This window comes from Haliotis asinina, chromosome 1 (assembly GCF_037392515.1).
Source record: "Haliotis asinina isolate JCU_RB_2024 chromosome 1, JCU_Hal_asi_v2, whole genome shotgun sequence".
Classification (NCBI taxonomy): domain Eukaryota; kingdom Metazoa; phylum Mollusca; class Gastropoda; order Lepetellida; family Haliotidae; genus Haliotis; species Haliotis asinina.
In genome coordinates this window covers 72481668-72504643 of record NC_090280.1, presented here as the reverse complement: position 1 = coordinate 72504643, position 22976 = coordinate 72481668, and the positions used below count along the sequence as shown (strand labels likewise).

The 22976-nt window shown below is 37.1% G+C and overlaps 1 protein-coding gene across 7 annotated transcripts in view; it reads left to right on the top strand.

The window, feature by feature from the left end:
* LOC137296770 (CAP-Gly domain-containing linker protein 1-like) overlaps window positions 1-22976 on the top strand; it is a 95722-nt gene that overhangs the window by 7753 nt on the left and 64993 nt on the right. For all 7 annotated transcript variants that reach the window (XM_067828629.1, XM_067828620.1, XM_067828643.1 and 4 more), the window contains exons 2-3: window positions 11786-11850; window positions 20734-20876. In XM_067828629.1, coding sequence (XP_067684730.1) covers window positions 20762-20876 — 115 coding nt within the window. In that variant the 5' untranslated portion in view covers window positions 11786-11850; window positions 20734-20761. The remainder of the gene's footprint in view (window positions 1-11785; window positions 11851-20733; window positions 20877-22976) is intronic.

The following is a 22976-nucleotide window of genomic DNA, read 5'->3' as shown; positions in this document are numbered from 1 at the left end:
TAATCTCCCAGGCAAATGTTACATAGTGCTAAGTCATAAAAAGTACTTTTCATATCCCTGAATCATGAGGATTAGGCTAACAGCTAGTGTCTGAAATGAAGATATTTTACTGAAAATAATACTTTTTAAATAAAAATTATGCATTCAATAAAGAGGAGCCTTTCTTCGTTCTCAGAGTTGTGGAAATCTAGACCTGCCACAGTTTAGGATATTTTTGCTTCAAAGTCTTTGTGACAGACTACATGTGAATACAGATTGCATTAGGGGAGTACTTGTACAATTTGAATGAAGTAAACATTTCTCAGACTTTGAATACACAGGTCACTGGATCAGCAAGGAAAAGACTTTAGGTGTCAGGTACAGGTACACAAACCCAGTCTTGATGTACACCAAAGTAATATTTAAATAATAGTAGATGTGCAGAAAAAATAGTAGTCTTCAGACAAAGAAGAAATTAGTCTGCTATTATTCTGCTATTATTTGGATACTATTGGGTATATATACTGAGACTGAACCCAGTCTTGATCTTGAACATTAAGCTTTAATAATTCTGCGATTATTCAGACAACATCGGGTATACATACTGAAACAGAACCTATTTTTGATGTTGATAACTGAACATTAATAATTGTGCTATTATTTATATACTATAGGGTATACATACTGAGACAGAACCAGTCTTGATCCTAATCACACAGGATGCTGAAAATTTTATAGATGCTTTAGGTACCTACAGTGAGACCGCAAAACCATGCTAATACCTTGACTGGCTCAAAGAGACCAAAACAAGTCTAGATGCCCCAACTCCAAAGAATGTCCAGACATTACCCACATAATGCAAGTCTCTGTCATACCTGTGATAACAAGCTAGCAAACATGACACCAGGCCTTGAGGCCTGCTTGTCCACCTTCCAGCTCCTTGTTTGGTCTTGGGTGAAGAATGTTGACCCAAGACCACAGAGACAGTCATCTTTGATCATGTTAGTCTTACATTCTAATTTAGAGTCATACGTGATGGTCATACTGATGACACATTGTTATGCATTTATAGGTTTGTAAAGGGGACAAGGCAGATAGTCCGTCCTAGTGAGGGTAATCTAAGTCAGTCAAATGCAAAGTTGTTTGGCACTAATTCTGTCTGGACTAAGCCTGGACATAAGCACCGGACAAGGAAGCATAATACCTTAGTAAGTTGTCTTTACACATTGTAACACATGTTGGCCAGTGTTTGCATAGTCATAGAAATGCTGTTGTATTTGTAAATTGTATTTTATGAAGATTCATAGTTACTGTGGTTCTTATAAAATGTAGTTCTGAATGGGTTTTAACTGTGAACAATGTAACTACAGACCAATATAGAGGGAGTATTTATGTTCTTACTGCTTTATGAAAACCAATTTAGTACATCCTGCTTTGTATGTGAACATGACTAATTATACCTCATGCCGGAAAAGAAATAAGCAGTACATATTGTTTTCTTTAAGTTTGGTGTTAAGTATAGCTGTGTCCTTGTGGTGTTTTGTGGTTTTGGTGATTTCTGTGAAACATTTTGTCCAGATGTATATGTATTTGTGCTTTATTCCAGATTTAACAACACTTGTATCGTATTATCTTATTTGGAAAATAGTTGCCAAATTTCTGTGATTGTTTCATCTATATCCTATCTGTCAATTTATGCTAAGAAACCACAAACTCAGATACCGTTAGTTGTTAAGCTAAAATGTGTTGAAAACAAACTGACCCAAAACGTCTTTGAGATGGCCCCTTTGAGAAATTTGTGTTGAATGCTGCCTGGAGTCCCACTGTGGAATTCTCTGAAGTATTGTGATGGACTGGTTAGTCCAGTAGAAAGGTCAGTGTGGTTTTAAGCAGATCCAGAAACTAGGGAGATATTGGCAAGTGGTCACTACTGACCACAACATCAACCTACTTAATGAAGACTACACAAGAGCCAGTACTACAGTAGTGATGCTATGCTGTGAAGCTATGCAGGATCATACTTTGTACACATAGTACTGGCTTAGTGATGGGAGTGTGGGCTTATTCAGGACTTTACAGTTTTGTCCATGGCTGGAAGTAGGTAAGTATAGTTTATCAACATGTTTAGTGATTAACAGGGCTAAACAGTAACGTCCATCTACCTTTGCCAGGACAGGCCATTTGGTGACAGTTGTCCAAGAACATCAGTATGAGATGAAATATTGATGTAATCTGATTATGATTCTGGAGTTAGGCAATATATCACATGATATTGGCTACCACTTGGCACAAAGCCTTAGTAAGCGTTGAGGGATTTGACTACTAATGAGTGCAATCAGAATTTCAAAAATGTGATGCATCAGGCTTGAAGCCAGTGTGGATAATTACATGTAAGTTGTAACTTCATTCTCTGGACACAAAAGCTTTTATTCAGATCTGTATTATCATTCAGGTCAAAAGACCCTCATCTCTTATCATCAGATAACATATGAACTGCATCTTCGCTTGAGGTCAGTTTGACCTCCCTGAGAACGAAATGAATTGAAGTGTTAAAAGCATATGACACATGCAGTATTTGAACTTAGGATTGACCATTAGTGGTCATTGTCTGTGGTGTCAAGACCTTACTGTTAAGAGTAGCTCGAGAAATAAGCATACAATAGAGATTATGCCACAGATCCACATTAAACTATGAACTCTGACGAGTCAGTAAAACAAATAATAGTAACATCAGCACCAGCGTGCAGTCATTTTTCATAAGTGAATCCCATCAAATTTGTTATTTTATTGGAATCTTCTGTCCCCAATCTAACCAAATCATTCTGTCCATCCGAGGTTTAACTTTATTATTATTCTTCGCTCAAAGAAAGTAAGATATTGGATTTTCAAGATTGATAAAATGCAACTGACGAGGCCAAGGAGTAAACATGATGATGAGAATTTAAGGGGAAAATGTGACAAATTATTCCATTCCTTTGGAAATGTTATATCTATATGGATATACATATATTACTGTTTGTCACATGCATTGGCATTGGCTAGTGGTATGCTTGCAAAACGGAATATCCCCAACTTTTTTTTAATGGTACATATTATGCAAATATTCATGACAAAGGTTCTTGCTATGTTAGCTTCCAATGTATAAATTTGAACAATGTTAACAGTAGAGATGTTTTAGGGATATTGGGCATCCGTACACCTGACATATGTATGCACATAGCTTGCAGTTGAACTAGAAGGATGTGCATTCTCCACCCAAAACCTGGAAGCAATCCAATTGGCAGTGTTGTTTACCAACTGACTGGAAGAGATTATTGTACAACATAAGACGGAGTAATGCCCTGATTCTCTTTGGATATTTCCCTATGTGTTAGCTGTGGCTTAGCTTAATGAAGGAAGGAAGTATACTGCATTTCCTCTAATAAGTCCTGTGGTAGTAGTTGTCTCAGTGTGTTCCCATTGTAGAGGTCAGTGGAGACTCCTTGCTTGTTTGAAGGTAATGTTTCAAGGAAGTGTTGAATACCTATTATTTGTTGACTCCTACAGTATACCCCAGGGAGAAATTAGTTATATCTGATGTATCTGGTATTTATTGAAGATACTGATCTTAGTGGAAGGTTGGACTTTGGCTTAATAGAGGCTACCTGCACTGAAAAGGGACACATTCTTAAGATATTATAAGAGCACTTTAATTAACACTTTCTTAAAATATGATACCAGTTCTTTAAAAGGACACAGTTCTAAAATATGATACCAGCATTTTAAAAGGACAATATCTTAAAGTAATATACCAGTGCCTTAAAACTAATAAAAGTACACTTTCATAAATATGACTCTTGTTTTGAAGAAGGTACCAGCACTGAAAAATGTGTTACCTGAGGAGCTGAATACTTAAAAAAACAGACATTTCTAATCGGAAGCCTGTAGTTACAGACACTATTTATAACCAGACATTGAAATTACAGGCCTTAATTGTATATTTAATTTCGGATTTGTTGACTAGATATTTCTAGTGTAATATTTTAATGTCTGAACGTTTGTATAAGCACATTCCTCCTCTTCCCGGCTTTGTTTTAGGAAATATGTGAACACTATACTCAGTGAATACGGTACTTATTACACTGCAGCAATATCTGAAGTAGGTACATATATCAGGGCAAGTGCTCATAGCATGTGTAAGGGAGTAAGCACTTACAAGAGTTACAAGAGATCCATGCTTATTTATAGAGGAAATATGTATGTGGTATTACACAGATGTACAGACTAAAGGGAAGGTGAGGGGCTCTTGTCGACTATTGACAATCCTGATGACTGATGCATGTTATAGTTAAACCTCGTAGTCATACCTTATGTCTCATGTGGTTGGTCAGGTTGACACAATGAACTGGAGTACTGCGACATGTACAGAATATCATTACATGAGAGTGTACCATACATCATGTTTGCTCTTGGTGACAAAAGCTGAATATCTCTTCATCAGGTGTTAGTTTGTCATTTTGGGAATGTCTGATGTTCACTCTATTTTATTACAGTCAAACTTAATGATGGACTTCGCATTAAACTGATTATTGGTATGTTTGTTAAAGTCTCCTATTCCAGGTAGTCTCAGCAGCCACATGGGTACAATGTGTGAAGCCCATTTCTGTTGTTCCCCACCGTGATTTTGACGGAATATTGCTAAAAGAGGTATACAACCATGCTCACTCATTTAAGACAGTCTGTGAAATGGTGTGTATGATACATATTAGACATATTGCACATTTTGTCTTGGTCATCGTCAGAGTCTCATATGTGTGGGAAGGAGCAGAATATATTTACCAGTTGTTGCAAGGTGTTACAATTCACACTGTAAGTTGAAAATGGATTTCACTGTAAGGATTATGCACTGCGAGCAACATTGGTTGGGCACACATCAAATGTCATCTGTGTGAAAATGAAGAAAGTCTCAGGACTCCTTTTCATTACATTTTATTTGTTTAATATGAGCTTTTTTCTGTAAAATATGTACATTTCAGAGACTAGTGGTTAGTCTATTTGCTGGTATCAGTTGACATTTCTGTGCTTTTGTGTGCATGTAATTTAGATAGTTTTTACAATGTCAGATATTCTTCACTTATGTGTCAGTTAATACTGGCATACATCCATCTTAAATCAGCATACATGAGAGTGAAAAAAGGTTCATATTTCAAATAATCTTCGCTAGAATCCACATTAAGGGACAGAAACATTACTATCAACAATATCCTGCTTGTATAACACCCCTGCATTCTCAGGTAATGCCCTGTTGGCAAGCAGTCAGATTTAATGGCTGACTTCCAGAAAGTTTCATAATTGAGCTGAACAGTAAAATGTATCCTGTTTCAAAGAGAGATGATCCCCTGAGTGCTTTTCACACTCCACAATCTCCAGTCTGAAGTTGTACTTTGCTGCTCCAGGAGTGTACACATGTATGACAACCATGACCTTCTGCGTTCATAATGTAACAGTCATTTCAACTCACATATTGTTTAATTGCTATCTTATGTCCAGAGTTGGTCGAATTCAGGGTAATTAGGAAAATGAACTAAGACATGTTCAGTTTCAATAGCGAAAATATCAGGGAAATGCTTTACATGTATATTTTATAATGACATCTCTGTCAGTAATGGTTGACAAACCTTTCTTGAATGGTTATGGCAACAAAGTGTAGCCTTTGAATTAGTCTGTCCTACAGTTCCTGAACTACATTAATTTCCCTACTGCCTACACCTTCCTGCAATGCTAATGGCCAAAGTGAATCAAGTCTGGAATTCCTGAGGTTCTGAATCTCTCATCTCATTGGGGCTCCTTATTAAATGGGATTATTTGTTACGATCAAAATTCAATGTAATCAGAAGCATTAGAATAATATCTTTACGTGACAGCCTTATTTTCAGCCTTAGCTTCATTTATGATCATAATCAGCTTTAGGGAATGTGACAGCCATGATTATGCAGTTCTGATAAATCTACTGGGAGATGCCTTCAGGCCATGTCTCTGCAACAGATCCAATGTCAAGGTGAATGCTCAGTATTAACCTTGTAGGCCTTTGGTCAATACAATGTTTACTGGAGGCAGTTTAATTGGAAATGCAGAGTTACAGTTTCAAGCTGGCGTACCGTAATTAGGTTAAAGGTTTCCATGATTATACAAAGCAGGATTAATGGCAAATGTACCTTCCTTTGTTTACTTGGTGTAGGTGTGAAAAATGTGATGTCATTCTTGTTGGTTTGTGTTAACTTTCATAATGCTCAGTTGGGGGTTAAGGTCTTTGTTGTTGGATTCTGGGGCCATATCAGCCAACATGTTCACAATCAGGGTAATCATGTAATGAGGACAAGGTCACAGTCTCTAGAACAATGCAGATGGTAATTTGAGGTGGTCTATATTAAGATCTTAAGTCCATGTTATCAGCCATAGTCACAGATCAAGGTTATTTTTGTGTCATTCTGTTCAAATAGAATTGTTTTGGTTCATGTGAAAAGATATCAGTATCAATATTGTTTGTGTACTGTTCAAAGTTAAAGTTTCTGATAGTGTGAAAGTATGAGTCAGAGTAATGTACCATCTTCCATCTTCAGGGTTTTCCATTGGAAGAATATAACATCTGTAGTATCCTTATAGCTGCATTCCACTTTGTAAAGACCACCCATCCCCTATAAAAAAAAAAAATGTTTCTGTCTTTTGGTTCAGCCAAAATGACTCCATGATGCAGCTCTCTTGTTAGTTTTGAAAGTCTCAGTCGCATAATTCACCAAAACTGACTTGACATTTCAATTTAATGTAGTCTAAGGACAAAAATAGTTGTCTCCAGTTTCAGAATGGCCTTTGGCATTAAAGTTCACTTGAGTTATGTTTAAACTTACTTGACAGGCTGAAATGTCTAAATATAATCTCCCCACTCCTTTCCACTCTCACCATGCTCACACAACCTGCATAGGCATGACTTGCATCTTTGTCACAGTTTACCTACTGTTGATGGTTAAAGCTTTGGAAAAGAAAACCTCAGCAAGCCTGGATTCCTCAGGTTAAGACTCTGTAGGTCTCTGGTATGTCCTCGTGGTGCCTGTAAACACTTGCTGTTATGACAGTATGCCAGTAAGCTGGTTCAGGGATGGCAGGCTCCGGCAGCAGTGATTGACAATTATTTCTGCTTTTACTTTCAAAGTTGAAAAGATCAGAATTACTAAAACTGGCAAATAAAGCTCTTAAAGTTACACCAGGATCTGTGGACTTGTTCCTTACCCCGTGAAAACTGAACTTATTGGTTGACTATTGAAATGCATGTTTTCTATTGGAATGAAGCCATTCAGGGTCTGTACATATGTTGCTGAAGGGACACTGTGCATGTAGACTTGTCTGTAAGAAGGAAACTAATGTAATAAAGGGGCAGGCATTGGAGTTGATATAATTTGGGATAGTGTGTGTGCATGTGCATGCAGATGTGTGGATGTTTTTGAAAGCATTATAGAGGTGTCAGTCTGCTGCTGGTTGGACGATTTGTCTTTGTTTGGTACCACCTTACACGTTACATTAGTATTTACAAGCAGTTATTTAGAAAAAAACAAAAATTTACAAGCAGTTATTTAGAAAAAAACAATCAGTAGTGTAAGGAAAACTACTAATAGCCAATGGTCCCCGCTCCTTGACGTTACCCAAATGTAAGTTGTTTGGTTAAATAGTGACTTCAATTGTTCACTTTTCTTGGACCCCCATTTGGAGGATTGGGAGCTCATAAATTTTTATGCATTATGTAATTATCTTCACTCCGTATTAGGCTAAAGATATTTGTTTTTAATCTTTCAACACTAAACCGAAGTGTTATATGTTTATGTCAGTACGTCAGTTTGGCTTTTCCCATACATTTAACTGACTTGCTGGGACATGACTAAAGTAATTCCAAACACTATTCCACTAATGTTCAACAAGAACTGATTTTTTGGATGACACTCTGACTGCTTCTACATCACCACTCGTCTTGGATTAATGACATTCCCCTATGATGTATAACACTTTCGTAACTTATCAGATCTTTCACAGATCATGTTTTGTGGACCAGTTAGATTACAAATTAATTTCTGACTGCATTAGGGCCTTTTTAGTTTCAGACCTTTTTACAACATTGTGAATAACTATTTTCGTGCCATGGTCTTGATCTGGAGCATCTGGCTGAGAATGTGATCATGCTGTTTGGTTGTACAGATGTTTTGTGAGGGTGTCAGAAGCTGTAGGAGATGGATCAGTCTGTCTGCCAGGGTATGTGTCAGCAGGGGCTGATTTCACTGATGAGGCAGCTACTTCAGATGGGCTTCCAGGGGATCTTTGTACGCATCAAAGTCATACAGTAAAATGGTTTTCCTTCTTTTGAAATTCTTTGCGTGGTTTGAAATTTTATTTCTCTAACTTATCCTGTATATTTTGGCAAGGGAAGAGGGTGGGCGGCTGGGTTATTGGATGGATGAGATTCGCACACTTTTATCCATACATTTTACAACAGAATTCTGGCTTATTAGACTGACTGCCATCATTTAATAGTAATCTATTTTACTATGATTACATGTCCCATGCATAAACGTATAACCACATTCTCACAGACATGATGTTGCATGTTGTCTAATGGATGAAGGTGCACAATATACCTTTGCGCACATAATACACTTGTATTCTGTGTTACGAGATGAGAAACAACTGTATTTTCTGTTTGTTTTGAAACTAGGAGCCATTAGTATTCCCTGGAACCATATTAGTGCAATGTACCTGCATTCAAGCACGTATGTCTGTGTCATGGTTTGTCTTAAAAACAGATAGATGCTTTTGCTGAATGTATGTAGATAATCCTTGTGATCATACTGTTTGGTCTGTTGAGGTGTTTGGCTGATTGTATATTGCAAGTCTGTCAATCACATCTGTTGCCTTCTCATCTAGCCTACCAGGACCAGGGTCAAATAATGTGTACTTGCTACTGAATATTGGCAACTAAATATTTGCATCATGTGCAGTAAGACGATTGAAGAGATATTCATATTAAAGACTGTCATTGAAGTATGTGGCAGAGAAATATTGGATGAATATTTCTTTGAGACAATCCCCAGGAACCCACACCTGGCATAGCTGTCATATTTATTCCAGATGCTATTAGGAGACTTGGATATGGCTGTACAAGTCATTGCTACTGGAATTAGATGTGATCTGTTATTGCTCTGGTGTGAATGTCTTGAGTTTCCTTATACCTTTCACAAACAAAACACTCATACCCTCATTTTTTCTTATTGCTCCTCAAGTAATTAAATAGACATAGATGATGAAGTCTGTATCTAAATCCTGTTTGCAAGATAATTTGAAGGTCTGGTAGCTGAAGTTATTGGGAAGTTTGTAATTGGTTTTAAGGTCTGTATAGAACATGAGTTGCCAAGTATGAATCACAAGAGGGTTCAAGTAATGTCAAGGAGGTAAAAATCATGCAATATTTGTTTCATCTGCTCAAAATCAATCCAGTTCTTTGTTGATTTTCCTGCTGATTTTGAAAACCTTTTTAAAATCCCTAGCTACACAAAGTAGGCAACAATACCAATTTATGTTTGGAAACTTACATGCCTCATGACACAGCTTAATTTTAATGGGATCATTATATAATATTTATGTAATCATGATGTATTGCACAAGATTATCATTCAGTGGAATTAATATATCATATATATATCACACATGGCTGCTCTCGGCAAAGTCTATATACAGCTGTTTATCACTCAAGACTTTGAATCAAGTAAACTACAGTATCAGTATTAGTCATGCAAATATTACATTAAATGGAACCTATGTAGTGTGATATATTACATAACAGTGACTAACACTTACATTCAGTGGAACATTACACATAATAATAGTGACACACAACACTTACGTCCAAGGCTAATACAATGGTTTTCCCTATTGCAGGATATTAATACCATACCCAAATCACCAGTATGATCAGTCATGAAGATCTGGGTTAGAATTGATCTTTTGCAACCTATGCTTGTCATAAGGATAGGATCATCAGGCTGCTTGACATTGACACATGTCATCATATTGCATAGATCGACGCTCATGCTGTTGATCAAGGGATTATCTGGTTCAAAATCGTTATTTACAGACTGCTGTAATATAGCTGGAATATTCCTGAGTGCAGTGTCAAACAACAACCCAACCAACCAGTGAAAGTCATAGTATGATCATCTCTTTAACTCACTTAAGTCTGTAAGTCTTGGTCTAAGGTCTTTATAGGAAATCTTATGTGTAACACATTTTACACTATTTCTTGAGACTTCAAGCTGCATCATGAGACTGTTCAAGTCATGAAATCATATTCCCTATTAATGAAACCCTGAGCTATGTAGCTGTACAGTAGTTAGCAGTACAATTCACGTCTTTCCCATTTTAACAGCACCTGGGTGAGCCACAGTGAGGTTAAGAAATTTGTCTACGGCTACACAACCTCCATGTCAATGGTTAAATAATGGTACAAGCATAGTGTGTCAATTGCTGAACACTTAGTGAAAGTAATAAACCATTCATTGACTGTTGTACATTTACCATGATTCAATAGTTCATGAATAATACCAGGGGGAATATACAAGTGTGAATTTTTGTGGAATGATTCACGTGAATGATTGAGTCACAGAGCACTTGACGACTTGTTCGAAGGAATACCGTTTCTTAGAGTATGGTGTCATGGCGCACACATACTCTTTCTTCCATGCTAGGTGTTGTGAGATCTATCTATGAGTCATTGCTAATGACACATCAGGGAGTTTGTCGCTGAAAAGGTGAACCCAATTTTTGCGGAAAAATCAATTTCAGTTTGATGTCCATTAAGCTTTGAGGTGTGTGCCATTAGCATATTTTAGAGGAGTTGATTAAATTTGCAATGTTGAATTTGCTGAATGGAATTACACATGATTGATTGATATTGCACATGAGGGTTAGAAATGCATTTCAGTGCTGTAGTTGAAGTTTGGGAAACCAGCTGAATTATGTCACAGTGCCCTGTGATATCGATAAATCATTTGTATTGTCTGCCCATGAAGGATGACACATTGCTACATAGCTCCTGGAGTGCAGATGTCCGTGTCTCTGTGCAAGGCAACGAAGGCCATAGAGATGGTTGAGACAGGTGTGATAGGTACCTGGTAGGGCTGCCTGTGATTGTGTTTTCATCATGTGGACAGAAATACTGATTTATTATTTAATAAAAAAATATAATCAGTCAGTACGTGTAGAGATGAAAAGTGCAAATTGAGACATGCATTTAAGTATATTAATGCCATATTTGAACTTGGCTCAACCATTAGATGTTTAAAAGTAAATTTTTAATATACATTTGATATTAATTAACTTGTATCATACCACATGAACATTTAAAGATTATGGCAACATTGATGTCCTGATGTAGGATGATTTTTGTCTTACCCAGTCAGGTCAGTGAGTGAGTTAAAGTTTACACCACTTTCAGCAAATATTACAACAGTATCATGGCAGGAGACATCAGAATGGGCTTCTCACATTGTACAGATGTGGGCAATCGAACCTGGATCTTCACTTTGATGAGCAATGGTTTAACCCCCAGGCTACCCTATCTTCCTACCTGGTAGAGCTGTTAAGGCTGATAGGATGGGTTGTATAACATTAGTTTTGTGTTAGATATAAGAACCCTGAAAGCCCCACCTGTCACCTCCCTTGTGCTGATTATTGATGACATTGTGGCTGACAGTTTGACAAAATAACAATGTTTGTGTTCTGTTATATGCAGGTTTGGGAGGTTAGGGCGATGACAGTCTTAAAGAAGAAACACATATTGGAGTCACAAAACAAAAGGTAAATTGTTTTGCATTTTCGTTTATAGAACATTTCTCAGAGAAATTATGTCAATCGAGATTGTTAAAACATTTCCATTAATTCAGTTGACTAGTGCCAGTTACTCTGCTGTCTTTATGTGTTGCAGGATCTTCAGTGTCACAGTGAAACTCAGTGTTTCCCAAAATCTTTTAAGCATACAATTGGTCTGGAACACTATCCTCAGAGCAAATTAAATAAATGTCATGTATGTTGGGTAACAGTTGTATTGTTTTCATGAAATCAGATTCTTGGACTGGTTGTGACTGCATTGGCAGTGTAATCTATGATCTGTGACCATGTCACAGGCAGGTTGATGAGACTGGATTATTGTTCTGACTCGTATGGATGTATTCCTTTTTGATGAATAATGTCCAAGTTGACTAAAAATACTTGTTTAAATAAAACCCCTAAACCCAAATATTACATTTTTGGGATAGCAAAAAGCGAGTTAAGTTCTTGAAGAAGCTGTCAAAACCGGCAAGTTGTCAGCAGTGGCATAAAATCTCAGTCCCATCCATGACTTGTACGTTTGTCATGAGCTCTAAAATCTGGCACATTGTCTAAACCAGGTTATTTCTTCAGTCCCTCTGAGTGTCTGCTTCCACTGTAGCTCAGTTTACCAAATGTAAGAGGGAATTGTAACAACCATGGTGTACAGTACTTCCCTTTCCAAGTTTCATGGCTTAGTTCCTAGAGACAAAGTTCATATCACAAAGACATTTTAATGATTTGGGTAAATTTGGAAGTAACATTCCATATCATCACCTGAATGAAAAAATATCTTTGAGGCTGTAGGTAAGAATCAGTTATTGTGTCCTTGAAACTGAAACAACTGAAACCCTGTATATGTGCCTATACATGGTGTTATGATTCAGAAATTACTGAGATAAATGGCTTGGGTGTTCCCTTTACACGAGCAATATGAAACACAAACAGGTATATGATATTCAATTGAATATTGAGTAAACAGTGTGAAAGTGAATGTACGATTTCAAATACAATACTTTTGGGTGACAAATCTAAAATATTGGTCCACAAATCTACAAAATTAACTCACCAAAGTATTGAAACTACCTGTAAAAACAGATTATTGATTGAAGATTGTTAAGGACCAATCTGAGTTTAGTGTAGTTGAGGCCTCTGAAAATGTAGATGCTAGCAGACAGATGAGCTAAGGCCAAAGTAGTCCCCCTCATTCTCATTACACTTATTTCTTGAAGTCACTTTCTTGATGTTTGTGTACCTGTAACAATGATTCAAATTTTGATGCTAATCGCAAGGTCACTATTAGCAGACATGATCCCCCAAAATGTTTGTATTTTGGACCTCAGTGTCAAAACAGTGATATTACTGACAGCAAGCCAGTGATTATTGTTTATTGTAGATGAGTCTACTGTGGGTTGAGTATGTATATTATCACAATTTTCAGGATGTTTCTACATGATACAGGTGACAAAAAATGGAATTTGATGGCTGAAACACTAGAAACATACGAACAGAACTTTGTATGTACAGATAATTCACAGACATTGTCATTATAATATAAATGAATTATTTTCTGAAGATAGGTGGATATGAACTACTGTTTATCAGGTCCCTGTCGTGAAACATGGTTTCTTGACAGTGGAAGTGTAGTGTGATCATTTCTATATTAAGTACAAGTCACATGCTTGCTTTCGTGATGCACATCATTGCCATGGTAACAGCTTCACCTGATTTTATGCTGCTATTGTCTTTTCCCCAGTGTAAAATTGAGTTTCATAATTTTAGAATTTCGCCTGTAAGTCATTGGATATGTGTCATGAACCTACTGTAATGGAGGGCTTTAGATAACAGAACACAATAGCAGACATGGACCCACTTAGCTTCAATCACTGTCTTTGTTTCAAGACGGGGCCCATCTGTCTTGCTGGCAATAATGATTATTTCCACCATGACTTGGACTAGGTATATGTTGGGTCATGGTGACCTTTCTGTGTCATAGGGTACATAACAACTGAATGACTTCAAAGGGATGTGTCCAAGCCAACTAAAATACAAGTTGTTCTAAAAAGTGCACGTTCCCTGACGAGGGTTTAATGGCATGCGCCAATAGGCTTTGGAGGCAGCTGAGATGTGTGTTTAGGAGTTTTTCTTGTGTATAAATATTTAAAGTGCAGGATGTTGGCTTTTCACACAGGGAAGTGGTTCTTGTTTCCTTCACTTGCCTGAAAATTGGGATATATGATGAAGATATATCTGGTGTGTTCTATATGATTGTCTAAGTATTCTTGAAAACATTTCCATGTTTTCACATGAGTCTTGGTTTGTATTGTACATTTTCAAATTTTGATTGCATTAGATATTAAAATTAAAGGTCACATGCAACCAAAAAATCAAACATAATTAAAACACATTTATCACTTATTCATGACATATAGTATACATTGCTGCTTTAAAAAAAACAAATAAACAAAATTATAAGCATACAATCGCGATTCAAAAGTGCAACATTTTGTACTTGGGCTTACTTCCCCCAAAACGAAGCCCTCGGGAGACCGAACGCATTTATAGCGGGTGGATTTGCACTCAAGTGTAACGACGACTTCCGATTGGCTGTTTCATTTGCTGATATGCTGAGGGTTCATTGTGTGTACAGAAAGGTGATCTGTGTTTGATTCGCATTTTAGAAGTATAGCCAGTCACAAGAAAGTAAGATTCTTTATGGATAACAACTTCTTTTTGTGTACTTGATGCATCGTTTCAGTATGGATTCATATACTGTTGTGAAACAAAATCATATACACTAAAAGAAGTCGTTATCCATGAAGAATGTATATAGAGATGTTGGGTTTGGAAAATACATGTTCTCTGAATCCAGTCAAAAATCATGTCAGTAGAGATGGTAAACTACTGTGTGGCTGGAATCTGTCATTCGTCCAAGTACAAAGCAGAACTTGAAACTGACAAGAGTTTGCACCAGTTTCCGTCAAATCCAGTCATCCCTTGTTTGTCATCCCTTGTTTGTTTGCAACCCACAGACATAAAAACATGTCATGTGTATCACACGTGCCTAATTACATAATGTGGCAGACATGGTACTCGGTTGCACGAGTCATAAATAAACTCACTTTCTTTATGTCGTATAGGTGTTAAGTTCAAATTACACATGGTCAATGATTGAAGCTATGTATTGCATGTTGTCTTTAGCAGACAGGCAGACAGACATATAGGTGTGAATAAACCAGACACTGAGCTTTCTCTGTGACAGAGACTTCTTACCACAATCATCAAGTTTTTTAACGTAACGAGTAGATTATTTACTTGTTTGTGTACACAACTAAGATTAGACTACTGCTCACGACCTCAGACGCTGGGCATGCATACTGTTTCAAGCTCCGCGAACCTATTCACTGCACATGCGTTATGGATGCAGCGCAGTGCAGCAAAGCTGTTGAAATCAGTTTCCCCCCCCACAGCGCTGGGGGGAATTTAGTGAAACGTTTGAACTTCATCGCGTTTTTTTTTCAACTTTATACTTTGAATTGGCATTTTTTATGATTTGTTTCGGTAAGTGCATACCAAAAGGTACCAGAATCTGCAAAGTTGTGGTTTACGTTGCATGTGACCTTTAATAAATGATGATTGGTATCAGTTTCGCTATTTGTTTCAGTTGCTTGTCATATTAATTTTTGTCATTATGGGCATTGAGAGGTTATTTTGTACTGCATTAGTCTACGTGTCACACTAATTGAGAGGCTGTGGGGTAGCCTAGTGGTTATGACGTTTGTTCGTTATGTGGAAGACCTGGGTTTGATTCACACTTGGGCACAAAGTGTGACGCTTATTTCTAGTGTCCCTTGCCATAATACTGCTTTAATATTGCTAAAAGCAGCATAAAACTAAACTCTATCAATCACTTACCTACAACAGTGGTTGAAATCATATGAGCTTGTCTTATACACACTTGTACAGAGAATTAAGAAGTCTGCTAAGATGATTGGCTAAACAGACAGAAAGTTCTGTCACAGCTTGCCATGGAGGTGTTGTGAGATCTTCCTGCAGGTTGCAGAGAGGTATTGTATGGGATTGGAAAATATGTTTTAGTGTAGTCATGGCTTGCTCTTTAAAGGTCACATGCAACAAAAAAAGCAAACATAATTAAAACGCGGTTATCACTTATTCATGATATGTAATTTTTTTTGCTGATTAAGAAAAAGACCAAATAAACACAATTGTAACCATATACCCACAAATCAAAAGTGCAATATGTTGTACTTGAGTTTACCTCCGTCGAAATGAAGCAGCCTCAATACTGAACCCAATCAGAGCCAGTATGTGTGCAATCAAGTGTAACGAAGCCTTTTCATTGGCCACTGGTTCATTTGCTGATACGCTTAGCTGGGTCTTTGTCTAAGCCCGATATGTGTTAATTTCAAACTGGATGTGGTCAGTGATTGCAGTTGTGCATTGCATAATGTCATTAGCAGACAGGCAGGCAGACATACAAGTGTTCATAAACCAAACATTGAGTTTTCTTTGTGACAAAGTCTGCTTACTGCTTATCACAGTCAACATGGTTTTTTTTATGTAATGAGTAGATTATTTACTTGTTTGTGTATACAACCAAGATTAGACTATTGCTCACGACCTCATTCTCCGGGCAGGCATACTGTTTGAAGCTCCTCGAACATATTCACTGCTCATGCGCCATGAGCTCAGCGCAGCATAGCTGTTGAAACCACTATTTTCCCCAGCTCTGGTTCAAAATTGGTGAATCGTTTGAACTCTGATTTCGCAAACTTTTTTTTCAGTGCGCTTTTTCTTTTTTATCCCCCCGGCATGTAATGCAGGGGGATATAGTCGACGCCTCGTCTGTCCGTCCATCTGTTTGTTATCATTTTGTTTCCAGAGCACAACTCAGAAACCGTTCAATATTTTTAGACCAAACTTGATAGATATAGTAATCTCAGGATATAGTTGTGCCTTTTGCTATTTACAGAATTTTGGCATTTATATTCTTTTTGTTTTTCCATGGAACATTTTGGTCTTATGGTGGGGTGGGCTTTGTTTCCGGAGCAGAACTCAAAAAACGTTCAATATTTTTCTGCCAAACTGGGTAGATATATCAATCAGAACCTAAAGTTGTGCCTTTTGCTATGTACAGGTTTTTGTGATTTATTATTTTCTCGGTTTCCATGGAAACGTTTTGGACCTAGTCTGAAAAGTGAGAGGTGTGTTTCGTTTCAAGAGCAGGACTCAAAAACTCAAAAACTTCTTAATATCTGTTAGTAAACTGTGTAGATATGTGTGGCGGACCCTAAAGTGGTGCCTTTTGGTTTTTAACAGTTTTTGTGATGTATTATTTTCTTGGTTTCCATGGAAACATTTTGGACTTAGTCTCAAAATGAGGGATGGGCTTCATTCCCAGAGCACAACTCTCAAACCATTTCATATCTTTCAACAGATCTTGGCAGATATATGAGACATCTTGAAATGGTGACTTTGCTGGTTACAGATATATGGCATTTATAATTTTCATGAATTCCATGGAAACAATTCAAACTTAGTCTAAAAAAACAATGAGTAACTCTCAGATTATTTGTCCTTTCAAATATGTGAAGGGGGGTTATGTCATTTTCTGATGACTCTTGTTCCACTCTATAGGCTGGATTTGCATTTCTTGATGATTTGTTTCGGTAAGTACATACTGAAAGGTATCGGAATCTACTAAGTTATGTTATACGTTGCATGTGACCTTTAAATCTATTTTGCTGAATGATCCCCTAAAGAAATTTCTCCACTGAGGGTAATAAGATCAGAATTATTATGTTCATAATCTATTTTGGGGTGTGTTGTTTAAGAAGAAATGTATAATCAGATACAATGAGTGTTTTTTTGTGATTGTTACATGATTGTTATTTTTGAGTGAGTGAGTGAGTTTAGTTTTACACCGCTCTCAGCAATATTCCAGCTGTATGTATTTGAACAATCGAGTCTGGACAAGACAGTCCAGTGATCAACAGCATGAGCTTCAATCTGTGTAACTGGAAAATGGTGACATGTGCCAATCAGTCAGCATGTGATCACTCAATCCTGTTAGTTGTCTCCTACAACAAGCATAGTCACCATATATTGTAAGCATGGGTTTCTGAAGGCCTATTCTACCCTTCATGAGGCTTGTTATTTTTGTGAAAGTATTGTAGAGTAATGTTTCATAGGTCTAAGTATTTAGTGTATGTTTACTTCTGTCTGAATGGGTTGGGTCTTTTATCAGTTGCCTGTAGCGATGAGTTAAAGATTTTGTTTATGTATTGTATTTATGTTTATGTTTATGTATTATGTTTCTGTTCCTACACAACATCTTTTTATCTCAGATTATTATTTAAAAAAAAAAGATTTCTTCAGAAAATCAAAGATATGTCACTGATACTAAGATATTCTCTGAATGTCAATTTCAGACATTTAGTCTCGATGGACTATTGAGTTTACAATTCACTGACCATATAAGTTATCACATCGTGTCGAGGGAAATACAGGGTTTTATCAGTCCCGAGTAAGGGAATACAACCTTATAAGGGACTGATAAAACCCCATTTTTCCCGAGACACAATGTGATAATGCATTTACCTAGCTCAATGTTTTCACTAAATCAAAACAAAACAACACGCATCAAATTGACTTGCTGCCATGTTGACACCAGCTGATTGTTTGACCTCAATGCACCGCACGTTACTAAAGGATTGTCGATGCACGCTTTTCTCACTTCATGTCATCACCGAGTCGTAGCGGGGTGATATGACTTTCGTAGCGGGAGTACTCGACTTTTATACTCCTGCGCGCGGATCGTGATGGATGTACATGGTATTTTATCAGAGTCACATGGACCAATCAAAACTCGGCATTCTTACATGAGGCTAGATAATATGTTTTGATACTTCTTTACCCCATGTTTAAATCAATACATTCCTCATCAAGAATTCCAAGATTCTGATAAATAAGTTCTGTAATAAATCAGGAGGTACCAAGTCTGGCCTCAGTGTAAATCTTGGAAAACTCGTCACTTTCTTGATTTATTACTTTTGAGATAGTCCCCTGCAACAGATGTTTGAAAGTAAGTTGTTGGTATTTCACCTGATTAGCAAGGAGGGGATGTCAGAAAGGTGTCCAACTTGGGTTCTTTGTTGAGATTACTGAGCTCTACCCCCTAGGTCAACAAACCAACATTACTTGAAGCTTGCTTTGCCTTATGTAAGGATTGTCTTGAGCATCTATACAAATTTGTGCTTGCTTCATGAAACTGTTAGTTTGCTTGAAGTATCAGGTGGTTTACAAGATCACTTTACGAAGAGTGATGTTTGTGTTTGAGAATTTGTATGACACATGGAATTGAGGTATGACTGAATAAATGTTAGTGAGATATTTTGGTATTTATTGATTGTGTTTATAAAGAAAATGTTTATTGTATGTTATGACAAACAGGTAAATTATGTGTGGGGACAAACTCTTTGACTATCATTCATGGATTGATGTTTTCTTCTTTTCGGTTTACAGATGTGCCAACATGGAAAACATAAAAAAATGAAATATACAATGACCTTTCTGCCATGAATTAAATACTGTAAACTCTGATTGTATAACTATGTTTGATTAGAATATGATTCAATGTGAATAGTCTTTCAAATTAGTTTGTGTTGAAAATAATATTCCTTTTGACTGAGTGAGTTCAGTTTCATGCTGCTCTTAGCACTACTCCAGCTGTATGGTGGTGGCCTGTAAATAGTCAAGCCTGAACCAGACAGTCCAGTGATCAAAAGTATCTATTTTCACAATAGGGATACAATGACATCTTTAAACCAGTCAGGGAGCATGTCCACCCAATCCCATTAGTCGCCTTTTGGGACAAGCAAGAGTAACTGAAGGCTGGTTCTTTCCCAGATCTTCACGGGTCTATTCATTTTGAAATATGTGATGCATAGCGAGTTTGTTTCAGCAAAGTTTGAAGCAGTATATACTTCAGTTACATCCATTTTAGGTAACATTAAGTGTGAAAGATGTTGTCTAAGCGGCAGTTACCAACAGGCTCTGTGCAAAATGTCAGTTTACTTACAGGTGTCCAGATTGTTTCTGTTAAATGTCTTGAGTGAGACCTGTGCTCCGCTTTTGAAAATTGGAACAATGTTGATGTTTCTACAAAGGTGTCCTGTCTGGGCTGGGATAAAAAGCAAGTTCAATTCTAAGAAATCTCTCATATTCTTTGATAGGTAGAGTAAACCTTTCTGAAATTGTCACCTCTTGTTAGAATGATGAAGCCCTTTCCATTGCTGTACACAACTAAGGGAAGTGATGCTCATCTTATTGGCTACTGTAGGGATGCCATTAGCATATTCTAAGAATACTAAAAGTAAATATGTTACTGATGTGTCATTCACTTCGTGCTTCTGACACTCATCCAGGGATGGCAATTTTCTGCAAATCTGGATTTAAATGCAAATGAATCAATCCTGGACCCAGTTGGGGACCTCTGTCCCCCATCCCCGTAGCCGTTGCCATCCCTGCTCATCACAACCTATGATGATATATCTGACTGTCTCTGTGATAAATGCATCACCATACGGGTGAAAAACTATTCACTTACTGTTTTAGGAAATAACTGAATAGTCTGTAGACAACAGGGTGAGACAGATCGGGTGCCACAGTGCTTTGACCTGTTATGAAATAGCTGCTTCAGCTTTTGAACTCAGTGCACTGGTTTATTTTCCATAACTGTTCAGGAAAATATTGTTGATATTACCAGGTGAGTTGACAGCCAGCACCTTTATTGAGTTCAATAGCAATGAGATTGTTGGTTGGGTTAAAATGTATGTTTTTATGTATTTGCAGCAGCAACAGTTACTGATACATCCTCAGAATGAGCCTACCGCGTCCTACGGGGTTGAAGGCCCCGACCAAGATAGCGCGGCCAGGGTCTGGGACACAGCGCCACTCCGGGATTCCCGCACCTGGGTCAGGAAGTAGGCCCCAAAGTAAGCCACACACACTACCATAAACACATCCTTGCTTCAGTGCTCATCTCACTGTAAAATACATTGTCAGATCTGTATCTCACCTGACTGTAGTCAAAGTGAGGTTATGTCATGGCATGCTCGTCCATCATCCCTTGGCATCAGTGATATCCTTGGTGATATTGAAAAACAATGGTTATTGGCCATTATGTCTCAAATAACTCTCATTCTGTATTGTTCAGAATGCACTGAAGTTTAGAATATTCGTAGTTTGTGCATTTTCCTGATGTTTCAGTTTTTTACTTTTATTTGACATTTTCATTTTGGAACATTCTTCCATGCAATACAGCTAGAACTTCCAACCAATGAGAAACGTTAAGGTCAGAATGGTTTTACAGTAACATGGCAGCTATTATGAAGAACAGCAAAAGGTATGGTACCTACCAAAATATAAATGCCATATATTTGAAAACAGCAAAAGGTACGGTACCTACCTAAAATATATAAATGCCATATATTTGAAAACAGCAAAAGGTAGGGTACCTACCAAAATATAAATGCCATATATTTGAAAACAGCAAAAGGTAGGGTACCTACCTAAAATATGTAAATGCCATATATTTGAAAGCAGCAAAAGGTAGGGTACCTTTTGATGTTTTCAAATATATGGCATTTTTATTTTTCATGGTTTCCATGGAAACTATTCAGACTTAATCTGAACATCAAGTAACCTTCAGATGATTTGTCCTTTCAAATAAGTGGTGGAGGCCGAGGGGATATGTCATCTTATGATGACTTGTCTTTTTGTTAATACTTTAATCTTCAGTATTGATGCAGAAAATATTACCAGAAGAAGAGTGACAGCAGCTTCAGTTTAAGAACTGTATTTTCAATAGTTGTGAAATGGTACTCTCTTACAATGATATGGTGTGTTTTGTGGTTCAAGGCCTTCAGTTTGGTTAGTTTTGGATTGGTACATGCGATGTGATCAAAAAGCAGAAAACTGACAGCAAAAGCCAAACCACAGGGGCTTATATTGTGGAAAATAACATGACTTAGGCCCAACACTCTTTCACTGATAGCCATTATGTACATAATGTGTTGGACCTAGGATGTGTTATTTGTAGCACTACAAGCCCCTGTGAGGCAAACCTTTCATTGTTCATGGAAATAAATAACCATGATATTTTTTAATCAAAACTGAACAAAACTCTCATTTTATAGTTAGATAGAAATAACAGTTTGAAAACAGAAAAGACCGAATTTCTGGATTGCATTACAGTATACCAGTCTGAAGGCAAAATATATGGTTCTGCTAACACCACAATACACCATTTCACTGGTATTTTTTAATCTGTGAAATAATTGAATGTGATCACTACACACACAGGTGAGCTGCAGTATTTGTGCCACTGTTATATATCCTGCTTATTCTCTTGCTTTGCATTCTGAAGTGTTCTCTTCTGCAGTTGTTTTCATGTTATTACAAATATCAGTACGTTGCAGTATTCATTCACATTTCAAAAGTGGGATTACTAGGAAAATATGAAGGTATTTTAAATGTAGTAACAAGCAAAACCATGTTTTTGTGTTCATACTGACAGTGCTAATATCGGCCACTGGTCCGATTCTCCTAAACTGTATTTTTAGTTAATGAGTTTCATTTGAAGATCTTGTGCTATGCCAAGCAGTAACACAATTTGCATATTTCCAGATAGGGTATTGTACATATATGTAAGTTTACTGTTAATCTATTGCAGGGACATACATCATCTTGGAAATTATACTGTAAATTTGTGTGTTGGAACAAGATGGGAACATTGATGTGGAATGGACACTGCAATGTTTAGTTTGAAAATGTCAGTGTTTGTTGACTGCTGTCATTTTATGTGTGTACTTAATAGTCCAAGGCATGTTTGCATTTTGGCTTTGAAGTGTAATTGTGATAGATCAACAATGAAGTTGGACTAAACACGTTTGATTCAATGTTTTTTGACATTGCAGAAAGTATTTTCAGCACCCATGGTCTGAAATACAGGAAGATATTATTTTAAAAGCATTGTTGAATTGTAAAAATGAAAATGACAATATGTTAAGGTTTAATTAAACTTATTACCAGCT